A 24,860-nucleotide genomic window follows, 5' to 3' on the forward strand; every position below is an offset into this window, starting at 1 on the left:
GCATATTTCATCGACAAATTGGCTCTCCCCTCTCTCTACGGTTGTAAAATGGCAGCCATTTTAGTTTTTCTCGGGCTTTCACACTAATCTGACCAATACTGAAAAATGATGGTCTCATTTGATGTCTATCAAATGAGACCATCATTTTCATAGGATATGTACATGAGGAGTATTGGTCAGATTAGTGTAAAAGCCCGAGAAAAACTAAAATGGCTGCCATTTTACAACCGTTGAGAGAGAGGAGAGCCAATTCGTCTTTGAAATATGCCATGCATCATGACATGGATCGGACACCGGTGTCGGGACACAATGTATAAAATGAAGCCCGCAACTCCGTTGCGTCGTTTTGTTTATCGCGGGGAAACTGTATATTTTTCCGGGTTAAAACGTATCCTTTTTAATTTTCCGGGACAAATTTCAGGAAAATAGGTTCGGCGGTTTGGACGTGAAGAGGTAACAGACAGACAGACACACATTCGCATTACAATATTAGTATGGATCTACTTTACATAAGCTATGCTCATTGAATAGATAAGCTAACAATTTGTAGTTATTCAGTACAATCTTAAATTAATGTAAATAAACTTTATGGTTTCGCATATCTAACCTCATTTTAGTAAAACCGGTTAACTGTTGAGCATTTGTAATCACAATTTATATGATAGTTCATGTAAGTTATGATTACATTTCAAAAATAGTTGTCTGAATTCCAACTATGGTTCCATTAACTTTATGAATGGAGTCTTATTACAATTTATTATTTGATTTATCTATTTTGAGTGGGTAGAACAATCTGAAATTTAATAAGAGCCGCAACGTAATATCTGCCTTTAAGTACGTAATAATTTAATACATAAGTACCTATGTAGAAAATATTATCCATAGTTTTAACAAAAAAAAAAATGGCACAAGTAAGTATAAATATTTTTGCTATCTTTTCATTCAATTTCTGCTATATGTTGGGATACAAAATACCCAGTGTTAAATTCACAAAAAAACATAAATAAGAAATTAAGTACGCAATTAAGTAAAGAGTAAAGTATTTTTCTTACTTACTTTAATTATAGCGTCACGGTTACATCTTGATACTTGAAACATACTTCCTCACGAAAAGCTCAATTTCATGACATCTTATACTTAACAATATTATTATGAGCTCTGGGAGACTCAAGAATGTGTGTATAAACGTACCCGCCATCTATAAACGATCAATGTCGGCGTGTGTGTGCGACGTGTTTACACGGTGTAGCGCGTATTTATTTTAGGCACCGGCGTTTCTCGGCTCAGTCGATCTCAACTTTACAGTGCAAGTGCTTGTGTTAACAAATTAAAAAAAATAACAAAATGTCTGCATCACCGATCGCGAGACAAGCTACGTCCAGCCAAGCTATCCCATCCAGGAGAGTCCTGATTACGGACCCGGCGCACATGCCCGATGTCTATTCCAGCACTCCCGGGGGCACCATCTACTCTACCACACCTGGCGGTAAGTAAAAAAAAAATCTAGAAACTCTATTTACTCTACGTTTAAAAATTAAAAAAAGATAAAAAAATATTCATTTATTCTAATGTAGCTGGGTAAATGCGTTAGATAATGTTATCGATATTATCACATTTCCACCGTAACGATAATTCGCACGTGATAACATTTTGAGGTTATATTGCCAAAACAAACGCGATTATGTAATCTATCCTAGCAACAGCCTGTCAACTGCGTCGCAGGGCAACATACTGTGCGTTCGTTCACCCAGCTTTAACCGGTGGAAACAGGATCAAATACAGTTTGTCAACTATAATATTATACATGTTAGTTTATAATTATTATATCGCGAGTATATTTAGACCTGCCGGCGAGTCAAGGCCTCGATCAATTCTACTGCGTAGTTGAACACGTGTTCGATTCGGAAACAAATTCCAAGGTCAAATGAAAGGCCCGCAAAATAAAAATGGTGGTTTTGACTATTTTCGTCGCCGGTATATTTTTAATAGACAGTTTATAGCGAATGTTTATTTTCGTATGCCGGCAGATAATAGATATTATATCTTCTTTAAATACACCATGGGAACCGTAGGCGATTAGATAATTATATATTTTACAATTATTTTTATAATAATAATAATAAGCAGTCAGCACGTGGTTCCTCTTATCATTTTGCAGCACATTTAGATAGAGACCGAAGTAGAGTCATTGAATTTTAAATCAGTCTTAATTAAGTAAATATTTTTGTACGCATTCTTAATAATATTTTTTCTTTAGGATGCGATTTATTTTGCAAAAATTTTGAAATAAAATTCTATAAACGTGTAAATCTGTGTAATTTTTAAATATATCTGGGTGCCGTTGTTATTGTTCTGCCCAGAAATAAATAGTTATAATCGTCACAAAATTTATTTTTAATGTTCTTTTGCCATTTTTACTGATGGTCAATTTTTATTTTTTCAGGTACCCGTATCGTGTACGAGCGATCTTTCATGATGTCGCTCAGCAAATCGCCAATTTCTCAGACACCACCGAAGTGCTCTCTACCAGCGGCCATGATAAAGACCCCAGGGTCGGTGCCAGAGAGGAGGATGGCCACCCAGAAGCCGAGGTCAAACTCCATCTCTTTCGACGAATCGCAGGAAACCTTCAACATGGACCTATAAGTTTCAGTGCCGAGCTGCCAAAAAAAAAAAGAACTGTCAGTGATAGAATTCTTAATTTAGAATGCTTAAGATATTTTTGCATTTAGAACATAGAGTTAATGCGCAAATTATGAAAACCCAAAATTTCTAGTCAGACTTGAAATGCGCGGTTACAATGCTAAAGAACTGAGTTGATATTTTATTACCTAAGTAGTTTATAAAACTCGTCTTTGCCACAACGCAAAAACATTCGATATTTATTTATTAGGTGGTCGAATACTTGATACTGCCATTCGGCTATGTCATTAAATTGTTAATTTCCGTTTTATGAATTACCACAAAATGGTGGCAAAAACACGTTGTAAATATTAATGAGTAAGATAATTATGTAAACAGAGTGTGACTCAGTACTACGATTTTGTTATTTTACTCCAACATTCATACATGTCCGATGCAGTGTTGGTAATTTAATATAACAGCAAAATGGTATTTTCATAAAATGTCAAACCAGCTTCAAATGCGTTCCGTTCGTTTCCGTTTGTTTGTTTCATATGAAAATACTTTTTTGCTGTAACATTAGATCCGCACTTAATCGAATTTGTATTAATATTAGATTAAAATACTAGAATCATTTATGTGCAAATTTATTTAAATCGAGGATGATTGTTGTGATTTTCTTCTGGCAATAAATTTGCTATAGCAAGCATCTCAATATATTGAGTGATATTATAGGCTTAAGTTAGATTAGATAGAGTTAAGGATAATTATTGTTAATTGGTTGCTGTTATATCTATAAATTCGTATGTTTCACTTATCTGTGCCTTCAATAGAATATTACTAGTGTCTCTAATGAAAATAGGTATCTACATAAATTAATTATTATTATAGTTTTTTGAAAATTACAAAAAATATTTTTAAAACATTACAACGAACTAGTGGTGCCATCTGTTCTTCCAAGAGTTTAACTCTAAATTATTTGTAAACTTTTTCATAATGATTTTTTTTATTGTAAAATAATATTTTAAACGGAAATTGTAAACACATATTTAATACTTATTCCAATATATTATGTACAGTTTACATGTTTATTCCCTAGATATAATAAGTCAACCATCAACAAATAAATATTGTTATACTCACAAAGAGTTTTTATTTTTATTTTATTTTATCTTGTAGTTACATGTTTTTACCAGCATAATAACAATATAATGCACTATTTGAAAATAATCAAAGTATCAATGATACTTGGGCGTGCTATAGTGATATTTTTTTCTTTTTGCAACAGACATAATAATTTAGTGCTTAAATATTTTAAATTGTTTTTTATAAATAAGTACTTATTGAATGAACTTTTTTTTTTATTTTTGCTTCGACCCGACTGCAAAAATCGGTTTAAAAGTTAGTTAGGTGGTTACAATGATATTTTACTTATAGGTGGTAATTAAAGCTCATAAAAATAATAGAATTTATATTATGCGTTAATTCTTACAATTACTTATACGTATATTTTTTTTAATATTATAGATTTCTAATTTGTTTTTGCTGATAAAAATAATTTAGTTTAAAATAATCTATAATAATTATTATTAAGGTTAAGTATTAATGTAACATAATATTAGGTTGGGGAAAAAGTTTCTTCGTATTAATTCAAAAGATGTTTTTATAAAGTTTATTTACAATAATTGACTTATGTATAAAGGTGCCATCTTGTTCGATAACTTTTTGCCATTTTGTTGGTAGGGACATGATCCCATTGCTATAAAAAATTTGGGGCTTCTGATGAAAAAACTGCGACAAGTGGTTTTTGCCGTCATCTTGTGATGTCTACCTGACACTGCCTAAGCAATTCTGCAGGGACCGAAACAGGTGGAAATCTGAAGGTGCAAGGTCAGGACTATTATACGGCGGATGCATTAACACCATCTAGCCAAACTCCCGTAATTTTTGCTGAGTGGCTAAAGATGTGTGAGGTCTAGCGTTATCATGGTGAAAAACCGCACCCCTTCTGTTGATTAATTCCTGCCGCTTTCTCTCAACTTCTTGCTCATCAGTTGTTCGCAGTACAGTTCAGAATCGATGGTCCTGCCTGGCTGTAACAGCTCATAATGAATAATGCCCTTCCGATCCCACCACACACACAGCATCATCTTGTGGCGAGTTAACCCACGTTTCGCCACAGTCTGTGAAGCCTGACCGGCCTTTGACCACGATCTTTTTGCACGTTTTTGTCGTACGTGATCCAGTTATCAACTTCTTCAAAAATGGTTAGGTTTCATTACGTCGTAATAGAGAATCACAAATCAAAATCAAAAATCAAAATCAAAATATTTATTTCTAAATAGGTTAACAAAGTTAACACTTTTAAAACGTCGCGTCTACATGAGGCCTACCACCGGTTCGGGAACTAACTCGGTGAGAAGAACCGGCGTAAGAAACTCGCCCGGGGCCATCTTTTACTAAAAGATGGACAATTACAAATGAGTAACGCTTCATTAGGTTTCTATTTCATGAGCTCACTGAGCTCATGAGGCACCCAAATATCTAGGATTTTTGTATGCTATGCTTTTCAAATGCGCCAAAACAGTTTTGTGGTCAATCCCCAGTTCTTCAGCTACCAGTGTTGCCAGTGCTGTATGTTCCAAAGTTACATAATGTCATGCAAAAAGTAACATTTTGAGGGGAAAAGTAACATTTCGTATTATTTAATATTTTAAATGACGGGGGGGGGGGGGGGGGGGGGGGGGTTGGATCTTTCTCCAGGCTGTATCGCAAGAACCGCTAAAGCTACACTTATGAAATTTTCACAGACAACAAACTTGATTTTTTGGCATTTTGTGCTGGATATCAATAATGGTAACAATTATTAGGCACTTGAAATTTCCACAAAATCCTTTAATAAATATGTGTATACTTTATTAATAAATAAAAAAAATATTCAAATGAAAATATAATAAAATAAGCTCTTATAAACAAAACAACACAATTTTTGGCCTATTTTCGCTCTACGGAACGGAACCCTTAATGAGCGAGTCAGACTCACACTTGGCCGATTATATTTTATTTTTACGAAGGCATTTTATTTTGTTTAGCTCCAAGTCTACCAACATGTTACATGACGGTCATTAAACAAAACTTTAAACTAAGGTGCGATAAGGCTTTAATTATATGAACGTCGGCGCGGCGCGGGCGGTGCGCTGCTGATAAAGGAGAACTGTCAAAAATGGCGTTTTTGTATGATGGCAGTGGTAGTTCCTTTTTTCGCCACGTTCATTTTAAGCCTTGTCAGCTGTAACGACAAAACTCAATAAAACTTAGTGCGTTTCGTTTTCGCATTTTTGGTTTCAAACATCTTTTTTTTTTCAATTACCAAAAGTAACGTAAAAGTAACATCTGTAGTCATGTCACATGAATGTAACATGCAAGGGTCAAAAGTAACGTAAAATGTTACAAAAGTAACATTCTGGCAACGCTGTCAGCTACATCTTAACTACTTATATGCCGATCTTGCTCCACTTTTTCAAAATGTCATCAGTTTTATCCGTTACAGGGCGACCAGAGCGACGTGCATCTTTGATATCAAAAATTTCCGGATTGAAAACGCTTAAACCGCTACTCTCACAGATACTGCATTAGGTCCATAAACATCACAAATTTTCGGATTGAAAACGCTTAAACCGCTACTCTCACAAATTTTTTTCGCGGCTTGTGTTGCCTTTTTTGTAATAAAAATTTAAAATGTATCTAATTACTTCATTAGAATCACTCATTTTAACAATAAGTTAAACACATGTTCTGAGGTTAAACAAAATATGAAAATCTCATATTTAAGTACCTAATTTGAATTTGGAATTGTCTTCTGTAAAATTAAAACTTTTTAATGATATACCAAAATCAGCCAGTAGTCAGTCAGTATATGTATGAACTAGTCATAAAATCTCTTGGGCTGTACAATTGGTACAGCGCAAGAGATTTTATGACAAGTTCATACATCTATACTAATATTATAATTGGGAAGAGTTTGTTTGTTTGTTTGTTTGAACGCGCTTATTTCAGGAACTACTGGTCCGATTTGAAAAATTCTTTCAGTGTTAGATAGCCCATTTATCGAGGAAGGCTATAGGCTATAATTATTTTATCACGCTTATGAAAATAGAAGCGAAGAAATAGAAGAAAGTGTTGAAAAAACGGGGGGAAATTATTTGAAAGGGCTTATTTGAACGCGCTAATCTCAGGAACCACTGGTCCGATTTGAAAAATTCTTTCAGTGTTAGATAGCCTGTTTATTGAGGAAGGCTATAGGTTATATTTTATCACGCTAAGACTAATGAGAGCGAAGAAATAGAGGAAAATGTGTTAGAAATAGAGGAAAATTCTTTCAGTGTTAGATAGTCCATTTATTGAGAAAGGCTATAGGCTATATTTTATCACGCTAAGACTAATAGGAGCGAATAAATAGAGGAAAATGTGGAAAAAACGGGGGAAATTAGTTGAAAGGGCTTATCTCACGAACTACTGGAGCAATTTTTTTGTTATTTGGCACAGATAAGAAGTAGACCACGTGAAGGATCATAGGCTATTTTTTGTGGACTAATTTGTCTGTGAAATATCTGATTTACGCGGGCGAAGCTGCGCGGAACGTTATATTTCGCGTGGTCACGACATCATGCGTAAACGGCTGGACCCATTTTGCTGAAATTTGGTATAAAGATACTTTGAGTCCCGAAAAAGAACATAGGATACATTTTGTCCCGGAAAAATGTACGGCTACTGCACAATATACTTTTATGATTTGCGCGTAAACGACTCAATCGATGTACGGGAACAACTATAAACTAAAGTCCACGCGGACGAAGTCGCGGGCAATTACAGCTAGTATACTATAATGCGAAAAGACTTTTTCCCCAACCAACATTAACCAACTTCAAGAACACAAGCATTTCATATTTTTATCGGCCTGCTCCAGAAGCAGTCATGTTTTGATGATGATTTTAAAATCCATACTAATATTATAAATGCGAAAGTGTGTTTGTCTATCTGTCTGACTGTATCTCTTCACGCCCAAACCTCTGAACGGATTTTGCTAAAATTTGGTATCTGTAAAGAGATACTTTAAGTTCTAGAAAAAAACATAGGACAAATTTTATCCCGAAAAAATGTACAGTTCCCGCGATAAACGTATTTTGGCGCAACGGAGTTGCGGGCGTTATCCAGTATAATGTACTTTATATTATATTTTTATACGTGGGAGAGCCATGCTTCGGCACGAATGGACCGGCTCGACCGGAGAAATACCACGTTCTCACAAAAAACCGGCGTGAAACAGCGCTTGCGCTGTGTTTCGCCGAGTGAGTGAGTTTACCGGAGGCCCAATCCCCTATTCCCTACCCTACCCCCTTCCCTTCCCATCCCTACCCTTCCCTATTCCCTCTTAAAAGGCCGGCAACGCACCTGCAGCTCTTCTGATGTTGCGAGTGTCCATGGGCGACGGAAGTTGCTTTCCATCAGGTGACCCGTTTGCTCGTTTGCCCCCTTATCTCATAAAAAAAAATATACTTTTAACAAATTAAAGAAGTAGGACAAACAAGCACTTACAACTAGGTGCGTCTAGCTCGTTTGATATAAAACTATAATCTATTAATTTATACGTATGGGGTTGTGCAAATGGGTCCCAATTCCCATGATTGAGGTCTTTGAACCTTCGCGTGATGAACTATCACCATGATATCACTAGCCGTTCCATTTTGAACTTTATGCCCAGGGTATAAATAAATAAATAAATAAAATAAAATATGTTTATTTCAGGCTTCATCAACCCATAAAAATATTAGTAGATGTGTTAGTAACAATGCATGACTTAACCTATGTTAGTATTGTTAGTAACAATATTATAATGTTTATTTTAGGCCCAGTGCTACCTCCACCCAGTGCCTTTGAATTGGGCAATCTGGTTTACTTGCAATCATTTTTAGGATACTGTTCCGAGAGCCGCGAACACGTTGCAGCAGGGAGACGGCTTTTTTGCGCATGATAGCGTGAAAGCCATCAGTACGGGCCTCCGCAAACATCCCTGATGCGCTACAGCGCCACGGCAGTCGCAACAGCATCCTAAAAGCGTTGTTATACTGAACGCGCAGAACGTTGTAGGCTCGACTCGTGTATGACACCCACAGACCGCTCGTATAAAAAGACTGGCAGAACGCCTTAAATAGAGTTGTTTTGACGTCTGCAGTGGAGCGAGCAAACCTGCGGGCGAGCATGTTACTTCTCACCGCCAACGCTCTGCGCTCCCGCTCTATGTCGTATAGGGTCTATTTTCCCGCTGGTCCGCTTAATCCGTCTAAGCGTTTATTATTACGGGGCTGATATCAAATGTTATGGGGTAATAGACGAAATATTGCAAACAGAAAGAAACCAGTTATACAAAGGGAAGAATGTATGCTATGGGTTTTTGTGGAATATTATAGCTACCACTAATACAATTAATATTATTATCTAGGTAATTAGGTATTAGTGTTAGCTATGAATTTCCACAAAAACTTGCACGTTTTCTTCGTATATTTACTGTAATTTTCAATGAAATCTATACTATAAGTATAATATTATAAGGCGGAAGAGTTTGTTTGTTTGTTTGTTTGAACGCGCTTATCTCAGGTACTACTAGTCCAATTTGAAAAATTCTTTCAGTGTAAGATAGCCTATTTATCGAGAAAGTGGCTATATTTTATCACGCTAAGACTAATTATAGGAGCGAAGAAATAGAGTAAAATGTGGAAAAAACGGGGGTAATTTTTTTAAAGGGCTTATCCCACGAACTACTGGAGCAATTTTTCTGTTATTTGGCACAGATAAGAAGTAGACCACGTGAAGGATCATAGGCTATTTTTTGTGGACTAATTTTTTTGTGAAATACAATGTAAATGAAGCCGCGCGGAACGTCCAGTAAAATATATTTTTAATAATCATTATTAATATGTCTATCATTATTAGTATGTATTAAATATAATATATTATAAGAGCCCTCCATTGAGCCAAAATTCGTTTGTCGCATGTGAATCGTACATTTTTCCGGAAAAAAGTATACTAAGGGTGGATTGCACCAGAGGCGTGGTTAAAGTTAAAGTTATTAAATGTTAAAGTTATCATATGGTCAAAGTTATGGTTCTAGTTAAGGCTAGTAATTTATCAATACTATTTACAAGTACCTATTTAAAATGAATTTATCTGATATTATCTGGGGGCCCCTGCCAAGTCAAGCAAAAAAGAGGCACGGCCGTACCATTCTTTTCTCGAAGTAATTCAGGCTCGTTTTGATAATACTCTTCATAAGGCGCTTTGCAGACGACGGGGCGAGGCGGGCTGGTCAATTTCGCCGCGTACGCCCGTCGATGTCTGCGGCTGCCCGCGCCGCGTACACAAAGCAGACGCCCGCGCCGTCTGCGTTACTGCATGTAAACTGGTTTGTGTGATCCACGGCAGGCAGCCGCGGACATGCGCCGCCATTGCCCGCCGGGTACCAGCGGCGCGGTCTTTTTGCCCGCCGTGTGCGTTGGTAATATAAGATTCCCTTTGTGCAATTGTTCGCGGCGAAATTGACCGGCCAGCCCCGCCCCGTCGTCTGCAAAGCGCCTAAACCATGAAGATTTGTCCGGCTAGTAATAGTATGGCTACATAAAAGCTTATGCAGTTATGTATCGGATTATATTATTGTTATGCCGTTATGTAATGTAATGTGTCATGTGCTTTAACTCCATCATTTATGCTAAAGGGGTGTAGGATGTACCTATAAAGTTCATATGGCAAGATAATCTCAACCGTAAGACCGTGAACTTAGCTGCCAGTGCTCGTATTGTTCGACGGACGTCGGAGTGAGCTGTTGAGACGGGGATGACTCATCCCTTTGTTCAGGGCGAGCGTTGACGTACCATAGACAGGACCTCGCTTTGAAGGCCTCTGTAGCTCTATCATGAGTTTAAAGTTATATAGCTATATTTCTCGATACTGAGTACCGTAAATTTTTAGTACTTATGGCAAATTTTACAGCGCCTCTAGCGGTTACTTGCGGAACTAAAATCGCCATACTAAATATTTACGAAGTCGGTATCGAATATCGCTAAATTCTATAGCTTTAAACTCATGGTAGAGCTACTGACCTCTCTGCCTTGCATATCTCAATAGCATAGTTACATCAAGTAGGCTCTCGACGCTTTCGAGAAAAACGGAATTAAAGTTTTGATATTAAGCGCGTTTTTCGCGAAACCGTCAACATTTATTAACCGCTTACTGCGAGTCTGCGACTACGCTATTGACGGTAGAGGTGTTGCCATCTATACTTTATATAATTATATAATATTATATATTATAATATTATAAAGCGGAAGAGTTTGTTTGTTTGTTTGAACGTGCTAATCTGAGATTAGCACGTTCAAACAAACCGCTGGTCCGATTTGAAAAATTCTTTCAGTGTTAGATAGCCCATTTATCGAGGAAGGCTATAGATTTTATATTTTATTACGTTAAGACTAATAGGAGCGAAGAAACAGAGGAAAATGTGACAAAAACGGGGGAAATTATTTGAAAGGGCTTATTTTAACGCGCTAAGCTCAGGAACTACTGGTCCGATTTGAAAAGTTCTTTCAGTGTTAGATAGCCCATTTATCGAGGAAGGCTATATGCTATATTTTATCACGTTAAAACTAATAAAAGCGGAGAAATAGAGGAAAATGTGGAAAAAACGGGGGAAATTATTTGAAAGGGCTTATCTCATGAACTACTGGAGCAATTTTTCTGTTATTTGGCACAGATAAGAAGTAGACTACGTGAAGGATCATAGGCTATTTTTTGTGGACTCATTTGTCTGTGAAATATCTAATTAAAATAATAAATGCCGCGCGGAACGTCTAGTCATGAAATAAAAGCAAAGAATTTTCTAAAACGGGGATCATTATTTTAAAACCGTCTATGGACTCGTCACGTTGTGCGAAAAAAATAAATTTGTTTTTTATGATTGCCACCATGATTAATAGCTCCTACTCCGGTTTCGGTGACGGTGGCCGATTTCATTGAAACCAGACCAGTTACGCAGGAGTAATTTTATAGTGCCCAAGTGTGTGCGCAATACACAAGAGCACCCTCTATTACTTTTACTCTCATATCCCAGTGGGACGGAAGACCGACACGACTGGCGAGAGGTCAGGCGTAGGACCGACTTTTTACATGCCCATCCGACGCATGGATCATCTTACTTGTCAGACAATCAGGTGATCAGCCTGCATTGTCCTAACCAAACTTGGAAATGACATGTTTTCAACGCGAGAATCGAACCCACGATCTCCGAGTCAAGAGCCATGCTCTGAATCACTGGACCACGGAGACGTTAAGTGGAGAAGTCTGATGTCATAATGCAATCGACGTTAATCATGGGCTGCAATCAAAGACGAATATAATATGCCTCTCTATATATGTTAGTAATTGCTGGGATTCGTCCATGGGAGAGTGAAGACGCATTATATTCATAATAAGGCTCGACCGAGATCTCGGTCTCGGTCTCGGTCTCGGCATTCTCGGCTACAAATCCAACCGAGAAACTTGTCTCGGTTCTCGGCTAATTATAGCCGAGATTCTCGGTCATGACCGAGATTGTAACATTGTTCGGATCGGCATTCAAATTTTACCGCGCGTGGCAACGCGCCGCAGCGCGTAGTCGATTGGTGTAAGTGCGTGAGAGAGCTGAATTGTGATTGGTTGAAGTCCCGGCTGGCGAACTGCGGCCGGCCGCTTTCGCCCCATTCGAGCAGTATTTGTAATTGTTTATGTTTACAATAGTAATGAGTGGAAGTTTGTTTTAACACAGTAAATTAAAATAAGTTCTTTTAAGTGTTGTGTTGCTACTTGCTGTGATTACTTGTTGTTGATACTTGTAAATTGATTAATTACACTGGTTTGGTGAAAGCAAGATCATTACTTATAGTTTTGCGGTGGAATATAAAGCGGGTAAGTTGTTTTTATAAATATAAGTAAATTAAATATATATTACAGATTGATAGGGTTTTGTGACGTCATGCGTATGTTTTTTGCTGAAAATACGTAAAGTTTATAATTAATAAAATACCTACAATTAAAAATAACTAAACACATGGTTTGTTTGTCAATAGGTACCTATAGCACTTGCAAAGCTTTTTGCTAAAATCAAATACGATACGTAGGTTAGGTACCGTTTCTTAGTAAAATTAATCGAAAATTGGTTTTGATCTAAGTTAACGCCTTTTTTGTTTTTTAAACAACAATCTTATCAGGTGCTATTTTTTCAGTTTTGTTTCGATTTAATGTGTTTAATGTTTATGTTTACTAAGAAGGTATAATATTGTATTGTTGCAGATGAAAACTAAATATGCCTAAAGTAAATCCTATTTGGGAATATTATGAAAAAAATATTGTATTACATCTGTTAACTTCCTCGATTATTCCTTGTTATATTTTATAATAAAACAACAAGATGAACACACACTAATTTTATTAGGATCACTTCACTGTACCAAAACTCAACACAGAATGAATCTCTTGAGAAGGACTCTGCTCTCCCTCTATTTTCCCCTCTACTTCGACCACCTAAAATGGCGGTTGCTCCTGATTGGTCAAAATATTTGACCAATAGAAGAGCAGTTTCCTGTTCAAGAAAATCATTATACTTATTACAAATTATAAATTAAAATATTCCAAATATCTCATAAAATATTATACATTTTAATATAAATAATAACAATATTAATCAATTTTTAGAATCATGTTAAATAGTTTATAAAGGTACCGGAAATTGCCAAATATTTTAAGTGCATAATTATAATTCCTATAAAATATAATAATTATACTCAATAACATTACAATTCGTCCATCCTGACTAATAGTCACGTCCTCGTGACTGAAGTAATTATAAATTGAAATAACACTCGAATCAACGATTTGACATGACCCAATAATAACTAAAACTTATATTATGTATTATATTAACAATATGTATTTATTTTAAATTTCATTATCAAATATTTTCAATTTAAATACCATTTCATATATATAAATTTAAAGCACCCATACTAGACCATACTAAGCTACATACTATAAATTAATTTATATATTCCAATACTAGACTATACTAAGCTATTTAATATAAATTCATTTAAATTCCAATACTAGACCATACTAAGCTATTTAATATAAATTCGTATAAATTCCAATACTAGACCATACTAAGCTAAGAATAATATAATATAAATTCATTTAAATTCCAATACTAGACCATACTAACCTATTTTTTAAATAATTAACATTTTTAACATTCCTTTTATCCTTCCATTTCAATACTAAATCATAAAACATCCTTCCAACCATTTATTATTATTAACTTTTGTATTTACTTACCCAAAGTACATTAAAACAATTTAGTAGAACAAAACCTTTTACATCAATAATCACAATATCATCATAATAATAACCCCCTTTTTATTAATTCATCAAGAAAAGAACTTACTAAAATCATTTAAAGTTAAATTTACATTGCAAGTTGCTATAACTGTCAAGATGATAATATATTTGTTCATTGAGCATTATTAACTTCATTATTTTCATTACGTTCATCGCATATACTATCACAACTTGTATCACTAAAATTATCATCACTATCTTCAAATCTTTTAAAATTTAACCATGGATGTATACGCTCTACTGGATATATACCTTTGTAATTTGCTTTACCCTTTCTTTTTGTTATAGGAGTATCTTCTACTAAAAAAACGATCATTTTCTAGTTCTTTTACAATTCGATATGGACCAAAACATTTCTGTACAATTTTTTTACTCTTCCCTGGACAAACAACGGATCTTTCAACCCTAACAAGATCTCCTTCATTAAATTTTCTTGGATTACAACGATTTTTATTAAATAGAGCCCTCTGTCGTTGTTGATCCTTTTGAATATGTTCACTTACTTCGTCTCTTATTGCTTTCAAATTATTTGAATCATATTCTTTAGCATCATCAACCACAGATTTAAGTAACCCATCTGATATTCCACTCAACTTTTTTCCAAACAACACCTCGGTTGGGGTACGTCCTAACCCTTTATTGATCGTATTATTTAAACCCCATTGTACATCTAAAACCTTTTCATCCCATAAAGTTTCATCGCGCCCATGATTCATAGAAGTTAAAGCATCTAAAATTGTACGATTGTATCTTTCCACTTGCCCGTTTGCACGTGGAGTGGCAACTGCATTCATAATATGCTTAATACCTAAATTTGTAAAAAAGTTTTTTATCTTTTTTCCAGTAAACGTAGAATACCTATCCGTTATTAGTCTAGTTGGCAAACCAAAAGTCGCAAAATATTCTCTAAAAACTTTTATTGTGGTTGAAGCTTTTGTGCTTTTAACAGCTTTGAGAGATATAAATTTACTAAAAGCGTCTATAATCACCAAGAGATATTTGTTTTTGCTTTTACTTTGATTAAAAGGACCCAAGTGGTCTGCATGAAGGGTATGGAAAGGTATAGATATTTTTTCTATGGAATGTAAATAACCAGATTTCTTTCCAGAAGGGACTTTACTATGAGCACACTCTAAGCATGATTGTACATATTTTTTAATAAATTTGCGCATTTTAGGAAACCAGTAATCTGTAGAAACTTTTTCATAAGTTTTATCAAATGAGAAATGACCAATATCGTCGTGACAATATTTTAAGATTTGCCAACGTACTCCCTTAGGTACGAGCCATTTAAGTCCATTTTCAGTATTTCTATAAATATTACCATTTTTAAAAACGTAATTCTTTTTAACTTCTACCACATTACTAGCTTCTGAATCTAATAAAATTTCTTTTATACGTTTTATTTCATTATCACCTAATTGAACTGTTTTTAACCAATCACTAGTAATATTAAGTACAGACGGAAATTCTATTTCATCAAAACCCGTGGAAATTGGATTTCTACTTAAAGCGTCTACATGGCTCATACTTTTGCCAGATTTGTAAACTATGTCACAATCATATTCTTGTATAATACTCCACCAGCGGGCAACTCGAGGAATCATATCGCGTTTTAGAAAAGTTGCTCTTAGAGAATTGCAGTCGGTTATTATTGAAAATGGCATACCCTTTAAATAAGATTTAAATTTTTCTAGTGAAGCTACTAATGCTAAGGTTTCTAATTCATAGGCTGAAAAATGTTGTTCCTCTGGAGATGTCTGCCTACTGTAGTAAGCAACGGGTTTCAAGTCACCATTCGGTTGTTTTTGTAATAGGATTCCACCAACTCCCCATTTACTGGCATCTGTATGCAATTCAGTTATGAAATTTGGATCATATAAAGCCAAAACTGGACGGGACACTAATTTTGATTTTAATTCATCGAAAGCTTGCTGTTGTTCGCTGCCCCAAAGCCAAGGATGATTACTTTTTGTCAATTTTGTTAGCGGTCTAGCAATAACAGCAAAATTCTTTATAAATTTTCTAAAAAAACTAGCTAAACCGATAAATTGTTTAATATTGTGAACATCTTTAGGTACCGGAAAATTTTCAACAGCCTCAATTTTCTTTTTGCCCGGCCTTATACCATCAGATGTAACTTCTAAACCTAAAAAATCTACAGATGTCTTAAAGAAGTAACATTTCGATAATTTTAATGTTAATTTAGCCTCACGAAATTTTTCAAAAATTTTTTCAAGTTTAATTAAACCATCATTAATTGTTGCTGAAGGCACTAAGATATCATCCATATACGCTACAGCTGTATTAAATCTTAATGACCCTAATGCCTTATTAACAGTCCTTTGAAATATAGCTGGCGCATTAGCCAAACCAAAAGGCATTCTGTTAAACTCCCACTGACCATCGGGAGTAACAAAAGCAGTCTTTGGTTTAGAGTCTTCACTTAATGGTATTTGGTAGTACCCACTAGCCAAATCTAACGTTGTATAGTAGTTATTACCGGCTAATCTATTCATTTGATCCTCCATATGCGGTAAAGGATAATGTTGTTTTATTGTTTTCTTATTTAACATTCGATAATCAACACAATCTTTTATCGCCTGTCTTTTTCTTTACAACAATAATGGGGCTAGCATAGGGGGAATTTGATTCTCGAATTACTCCGCTTTCACAAAGATCATCCACCATTTCCTGTACTTCTTGTCTTTCTTTCTGAGAAAGCCTATACGGTCTGTACACTACGGGTTCATCATTATTTAAATTGATAGTCATATGTTCTATGTCAGTACACCCCAGTTCATTTAAATTTACAGCAAAACAATCTCTATATTTAATTATCAAATTTAAAAGAGCTAATTTGTCACTATCAGGTATGTCTCCTATGGTTAATTGTTCTAATTTAAAAGGGATGTATTCGCTACGTTCTACTCTATTTATTTGGAATAACTCGAAAGAATCTAATACAATATCTGCTCTAGCAATTAGTTCATCCTTATTGAATTGTATTGGTTTATTTGAAAGTGGAGAAATTAGAATAGCCCCTTCCCCTTTTTGTAAAGCGTAAACACCTTCTTCAACAAAATACTCGCGATTAGGTTGATCTCTGTAACTACCACGTACATAAATAGATCCATCATAATCCGATCCACAATAGACACGACAAAGATTAGTTTGTGATAACGAAATACTGTCTTTTACTTTTAATTCCAAACGTTTAACATTAATTTTTTGGCAATCATGAATATCCAAAACTAGAAGCTCCTTATCAGTTTTTACCATTCGAACGTGTTTTTGTTCGCTAAAAGATTGACCAATCAATAATGAATATTTCAAAAGATTATCAGGCACAATTACACACGAAACGAGAGCCTCTACGTTTTGAATTTTCAATTTTGCTACACAAGATCCCAACGAATTTACAACAGTGCCCCCAAATCCTACCATAGATCTATTATCAAATATATTCCATTCTTCAAAAATTTCTTTTGCGTCAGTCTCTTTGATAAGTGTTAATTCACTACCTAAATCAATGAGTCCTAAACGATCTACTCCGTTAACCGTAACAGTTTGTACATATTTATCAAATGAACTTTTATTGCTCTCATTAATAGTCATGACATTTTTTTCTGGGATTTTGTTACGATAACATTCTGTATCTTCATGCCCTATAACAGAACACTTGGAACACCTTTTAATAGGCTTAGGGCACTTAGATACAGGATGTCCCTCCTCTTTGCAATTATAGCAACGCAATGCAGATCTAGTATTAGTTATAGTCTTTTTTAAGTTTACAAATTGATTATGGTTTGTATTTACCACCTTTTTATTAGAAAATCTATCAACTCTATACATTTTTACATTTCTTAAGTAAGCTAATAGTTTATCTGGGTCATTATACTGTGCTGCTTCAGCGCCAGCACGAACAGATCTATCATCAATGCCATGTAATATACAATCAACCGCTCTTTTACCACTAATATCGCAACGATTTATTAAAGCAACTTTTTCATAGAAGTAGTCCTCTAATGACTCCCCAAACTTAGCTCTCCTATTAAGCATTTCAAACAGCATTTGTCCGTAATTTTCTGTCGCAGGAAAAGCAGAACGCAACTTATCTTGCCATTCAGACCATGTAAACAAAACCGACTGTAATCCTTCGTACCATTTCTTGGCTACTCCTGCCAACTTTGGTAGAGCGTAGTGTATAATTTGCCTATCAGTCCAACCGTAAAGTATTGAACATTCATTAACTTTAGTCAGCCAAGTATCGACGGTCTGATTCTTCATGGATGGATTGAATTCAGGAATAACATTAATATTAGTAAAGTTCTCTTTGGAACTTAAGTTACTATTGCTAATATCCCTCATAAAATCAGTAAATTGTGAAAACAGCTCACGCGCTCCATCAGTGCTCGCACCACGATCATCTCGACGTGACCGGTGTCGATCCTCCCGGCGAGGTCGCTGTCGAGAGGGACTGCGGCTCTGACTGCGGTCCCGAACATGACTCGAACGTGATGCCCTATTCTTCGGTCGTGACGACGTGTGATGGGCTGCATCTCGTCTTGAAAATTCTCGACTGCGGCTCCGTTCTAGGCATCCTTCTGCGGGTGAAACGCTCCTTGCACACGGCAATATAGGGCTTCGACTGCGCCTGGAAGAACGGCTGTATCTCGAAGTTGAATGTGCAGCTCGACGGCCAACACTATCTCTACGAGGAGTGCGTAGCTCTCGCCCTCTATCATCGTGACGTATATTTGATGCACGCCTTGAATTTTGCCTTGCAGCCTTGTAACGAGACCTGAAATGGGAAATTTATGCCGACATAAACTGCTCAAGTAAATAGATGTAATAAGTGTCTGCATTTAAGAATATTAAAATTAAAATAAAATCAGCAATTAATACATAATGATTTGCTATATTTATTGTTTCATTTAACTGGTAAATTTACATTTATCACTAATTAAACCTTGTTTATTGATCAATCGCGAATAAAGAATTCATATGAACATTTTAAATAACAAATTTAAACGTGAGGGTAAAGACATTATTGTAAATAATAATTATGTTGTAAATTATAATAATAATAATAGCAATCACAAATTATTTAATTAAATTTGAACATTTTCCCATCATTAAAGATGACCAAATAATGCTAAAACATTCTAAAACATTGTCATAAGATATTTAAATTTTAATATATTTTATATTTTTATAATAAAATAAATATGAAAACAGGCTTATAGCTGTAAAAACATTACTTACGTGTTATCGTCCCGCTTCTGAAAATTGTTAACTTCCTCCATTATTCCTTGTTATATTTTATAATAAAACAACAAGATGAACACACACTAATTTTATTAGGATCACTTCACTGTACCAAAACTCAACACAGAATGAATCTCTTGAGAAGGACTCTGCTCTCCCTCTATTTTCCCCTCTACTTCGACCACCTAAAATGGCGGTTGCTCCTGATTGGTCAAAATATTTGACCAATAGAAGAGCAGTTTCCTGTTCAAGAAAATCATTATACATATTACAAATTATAAATTAAAATATTCCAAATATCTCATAAAATATTATACATTTTAATATAAATAATAACAATATTAATCAATTTTTAGAATCATGTTAAATAGTTTATAAAGGTACCGGAAATTGCCAAATATTTTAAGTGCATAATTATAATTCCTATAAAATATAATAATTATACTCAATAACATTACACATCCATCAAAGGCTACTTGTAAGTCGTGTAGTAAAACGGTGTCATTAGGCAGTCCTCAGCCCAAACATCAGACTATCAAAGGTTTGAAACTGCACCTGTCGAAATATCATTCATCTGAATATGAACACTATGAGAATAAACTGGCTGAAATTGCTCACGAAAATAGTTTGAAACCGGCTATTTCAAAGCCCGTGCGCCTTAATATTGATAATAATGATAAAAAGCATCAACCTACTATAGAACAATTAATATCTCATCCGCCTTCAGCAAAATGGCCTGATGATCATCAGATTGTCAAACGAATTGATAAAGCAATTATGGATTACATAATTGTGGACATGCAACCTTATACTACAGTGTCAGGTGAAGGATTTAAACGTTTGAATTTCGCTGATCCATCTGGGCCAAAACGATATAAATTGAAGTCCGAAAAATACTTTCGCAGTTAGTTAATGCCTGAAACATATGAAAAGGTTCAAGCCAAAGTGGTATCTTTGTTAATGAAAGCTGATTGGATAAGTTTTACTACTGATATATGGTCAAATCCTACAAAAACTTGTTCGCTGCTGAGTTTTACTGCCCATTTCGTTCGGAAAGAACAGCGCCTTAAAGTGGTGCTGGCTGCGACTGTTCTGGAAGACGACCACACTGGCGATTATATAGCAGAAAAACTCAAAGAAATTGCCGAAACTTATAACATTGCAAAAAAAGTTCACTTGGCTGTACGAGACAACGCTCGCAACATGGTCCGCGCCACTCGAGTAGCTGAATTCACATCGTTGGGTTGTGTTGCTCATACTCTGCAGTTGACGATCCATGATGCCATTTTTTCGGTTGCAGAAGTTGAAACGCTGATAAAAAAATGTCATAAAGTAGTCGGCCATTTTCACAGGAGTGAACAAGCTCGAAGACATTTAAGTACCTTTCAAAAAACCTTAAATTTACCGGAGCATGCGCTTTTTCAAGATGTCGAAACTCGGTGGAATAGTACCTACTTAATGATGGAACGACTGCTTGAGCAAAAAAATGCTTTGAACCTATACCGTATTGAAAAAGGAGGCATACTAGAAATTAACAGTGATGAATGGAATTTCATGAAAGATATAGTGAACGTTTTGCAATGCTTTTACCAAGCCACGTTGGATATCTCTTCCGACTCGTCCTGTGTTTCAGTGGTAATACCGTTGGTGGCAATGTTGAATGGAAAATTGGCGCCAACACAAAACATTCAGTCCTTTAATGACCAGGAAGATGATAATGAAATTGGAAATCACGCAGAGACGATGAAGAGCAAGCTACTGGATGCACTTAATCAGCGGTTTTCATTTGTTAAAAGTTGTTTGCCACTAGTTACTGCAACACTGATCGATCCACGGTTTAAAACTAAATATCTAACTGAAAGCGAAGTTAACTCAGCCAAACTTCATATTATCGAGACTCTCACTCTCAATGAAAATGTAGGATCAGATTCTCGTGAGACGACATGGGCATCTTCAACTAACTCGTCAAACATGGCTGCAACAAGTCAATCCAACTTATGGGCAGCTCATGATTCGATAGAGTTGGAAGACGAGCCAATGACCAATGACGAATACAGTTCAAGCTCTGTGATCGAAATAGCGCTAGAAAGCTTTCTTAGAGAGCCAAGACTGCAAAGAAATGCTAATATTTTTGAGTATTGGTTTTCGTCGCCTTATAAGGTGCTTAAGCCCGCAGCAAATAAGTTTTTATCTGCGCCGCCTACTAGCGTAGCAAGTGAACAACTTTTTAGCAAAGCTGGACAATTGTATGACGAGAGACGACATTCTTTGAAGGGCGAAAATGCCGAAAAATTGCTTTTTTTATGTTATAATATAATGTTATTTAACTTTGATTATTAAAACAATTAATTTTGTTAAACAATTAGTAGTGTATTAAAAAGCAAACAGTATAAAAAAAAAAATTTCACGCTATTTCTATTCTCGTTCTCGGCTCTCGGTCTCGGCCGAGATATTATTTTATTCTCGGTCTCGGTCTCGGTCTCGGCCGAGAACGAAAAACCCATCTCGGTCGAGCCTTAATTCATAACCAAGGTTCTTTAATCTATATGATGCAGACTTCTATTAGAGGTGGCGCTTTTATGTACTAATAACTAGATGTTGCCCGCAACTCCGTTGCGCCAAAACTCGTATATCGCGCTGGAACCGTACATTTTTTCGGGACAAAAAGTATCCTATGTCCTTTCCCGGGACTCAAAGTATCTCCATGCCAAATTTCAGCAAAATCGGTTGAGCGGTTTGAGCGTGAAGAGTTAACAGACAGACAGACACACTTTCGCATTTATAATATTAGTACGGATTGCAAAATAGTAAGTTTTCAAGTAGTTTTCAAGTCTTAATGCATTGTTCTAATAAGAAAATTACTAGATACTTCTCTGAGTACGAAAATTATCGTTGATTTTCGAGAATTACTTTATAGCATGCGACTTCCTTCAAAATGATACATCAATGCCTCGGGATAACATGTCGGCACCCTTTCAGCCTGTAACATGCAGACGAGAGGACAGCCGATCACACCTCCTCAGCCTCTTTGTGCAACTTTAAAAGGACATGTACGAGTATGTTGTTTACCTAGATGTTGCCCGCTAGTTTGAAGGGAAATCCTTTTGTTATTATAAATTCTGCGTACTTTTTGTAGTTATTAGCTTATTGTTTATCCTTCCCTCCTAGTTGTATCCTCATGGCTGAGGGACATGACCACCAAAATTTGCTTTCCGGGATAGGGCTCTCCACTTGTCACTGTTTTTGGCCTGATGAATGCCTCCTGGAACGTTCAGTCAGCAGCAGCAGTCCATCGTGTAGCCACTCTGCCACTTATTGTTTATAGTTTGCTTTAATATGTATTTTGTCATTATTCTATTGTGCTTCTTGAAAACAAGCTAAGGGCGTTTGTGCACTACACGGAATTTTACCGTCCGGCGATCGTAACTTTCACGTTTGCCATATAAATAACGTAGGAAATCGAGATGCCGCGCCGCGCCGGATGGTAAAATTCCGTGTAGTGCACAAAGCCCTTAATTACTTTCGGTCGCCGGAAAGACATAATCGGCGATTGAACTATACTCCTTGTTTCTTTAGCACGCGCAAATAGATATTAGTACTTATCTCCTTTTCGTTATGTAAGCCAAATTTCAATACCTTAGGTCAATACTCAAATGTATGTCTATTCGACGACCAGATTTTACTTTTATTATTGTAGAAAATACTAGAAACGCTTAAACACCTAAATGGATGTAGGTGACATTTAGACGCGGGCTTCTAAGCGGATTATACTTATTTTAGTTTAGTTGTAACGTGAATTACCGTTTCATTCGTTCATTATTCTGCTGTAATGAAACACTTTTGAGCTTATTTCGCACATTTTCATAATATTTTTTATTGACGAGTTACTCTTCCTTAGTTTTTACCCGATTACGGCGAAGCAAAAAGGAGAGTTATGATTTTGACCTGTATATGTATGTATGTGGGTATGAATGTTCATCTGTTCCCTCGTTACTTTAAAACTATACATATACAGGGTGTAACAAAACTAAGTGATAATTCTTATACTACACATCCTGTGTATGAGTTCTGTATATAGAGTTCACTGTAAAGGTAGCAGCGCTGAAAAAGCACATTTTTTACAACGTGGGGAAACTTGTGACGCTGTGGCGCTTGCCCATGCAAATCACAAAAAAATGGTTTTTCAGGGCTGCTAGTTTCACAGTGAACTCTATACAAGATACACATAATATTATATACCCTAAAGTATTATCACTCAGTTTTGTTACACCCTGTATAATCTTATATATAACTAGCTGTCCCGGCAAACGTTCCTTTGCCATATAAAGTATTTCACCCGTATTATTTTATTGAAGTGACTAAATAAGTATGTCACCATGGCAACGTCCATCGCTATACCGTCGCACAAACAATGGTCGCCGTCAGTCTCGAGTTGTTATAATTTATTATTATTTATTCAACAAATGCACTTATCAATATAATAAGAACCCAGGAGCCGATTCTCAGACCCACTGATTATGCATATAAAATTTGGTTAAAATCAGCAAAGCCGTTTTGGAGGAGTACGCGGCCTAACATTGTGACACGAGAATTTTATATATAAGATATTCTCGTGTCAAAATGTTAGTTACCGTACTCCTCCCGCCTCCGAACCAGCTTTACTGATTTTTTTATGCATATTCAGTAGATCTGAGAATCGGCTACTGGCTGCTTTTTATATTGATTAGTGCATTTGTTGAATAAATAGGTAATAAATAGGTAATGACTGACGGCGACCATTGTTTGTGCGACGGGATAGCGATGGATGTTGCCATGGTGCCATACTTATTTTCACTTCAATGAAATAATACGGGCGAAATACTTTATATGGCAAAACAACAATTGCCGGGACAGCTAGTAATTATTTATAGTTCGTAGGTCGTAGCCCGTAGGCTACAGCTACGGCCTACGCCGTAGTATGGCTACGGCGTAGACATGCTATTTTTCAGGTATTTTAACAACTTTTTAACACATTTTTAACCTCCGACAAAAAAGAGAGATGTTATAAGTTTGACGTGTCTGTCTGTCTGTGTATGTGTCTGTCTGTGGCATCGTAGCATCCAAACGGATGGACCGATTTTGATCTAGTTTTTTTTGTTTGAAAGCTGACATTATCTAGCGTGTTCTAAGCTATAGTTCATCATCATCATCCCGCTCAGAGCTCAAAAACAACGTTTGCCGGGTCAGCTAGTTTTACTCTTTAAAATCACACTAATATTATAAAGGAAAAAGTTTGTTACTTCTTCACGTCTAAATGGCTGGAGCGGCATAAAATTTGGTATGAAGTTAGTTGATACATTGGATTAACACATAGGTTACTTTTTACTGTGGGAAAATGACACAATTTATTTTCCTTAATATTTCGCGGTTAAACACCGCGGGGCACCAGGGGCGAGAGAAATTGAAAATAGGTATTTGAAAATGTATTAAATTATGAAAAAAAAGAAAAC

The 24,860-nt window shown here is 35.8% G+C and overlaps 1 protein-coding gene across 1 annotated transcript; it reads left to right on the forward strand.

Annotated features, from left to right (window-relative positions):
• The first annotated feature begins 1,263 nt into the window (after nt 1–1,263).
• Nucleotides 1,264–3,769, forward strand: LOC121735411 (eukaryotic translation initiation factor 4E-binding protein). Its single transcript, XM_042126237.1, has 2 exons — nt 1,264–1,486; nt 2,444–3,769. The coding sequence occupies exons 1-2, from the start codon at nt 1,345–1,347 to the stop codon at nt 2,644–2,646; spliced, it is 345 nt and encodes a 114-aa protein (XP_041982171.1). The 5' UTR covers nt 1,264–1,344; the 3' UTR covers nt 2,647–3,769.
• The last annotated feature ends 21,091 nt before the right edge of the window (nt 3,770–24,860 follow it).

The sequence above is a fragment of the Aricia agestis genome, chromosome 17 (genome assembly GCF_905147365.1).
Source record: "Aricia agestis chromosome 17, ilAriAges1.1, whole genome shotgun sequence".
Lineage (NCBI taxonomy): Eukaryota > Metazoa > Arthropoda > Insecta > Lepidoptera > Lycaenidae > Aricia > Aricia agestis.

What these genes read in the sequence shown, in the direction of transcription:
- LOC121735411 (XM_042126237.1), top strand. Translation starts at nt 1,345, where the DNA reads ATGTCTGCATCACCGATCGCGAGACAAGCTACGTCCAGCCAAGCTATC. An exon ending in CTACTCTACCACACCTGGCG is followed by an intron (nt 1,487 to 2,443) that starts GTAAGTAAAAAA and finishes TTATTTTTTCAG; the next exon opens with GTACCCGTATCGTGTACGAG.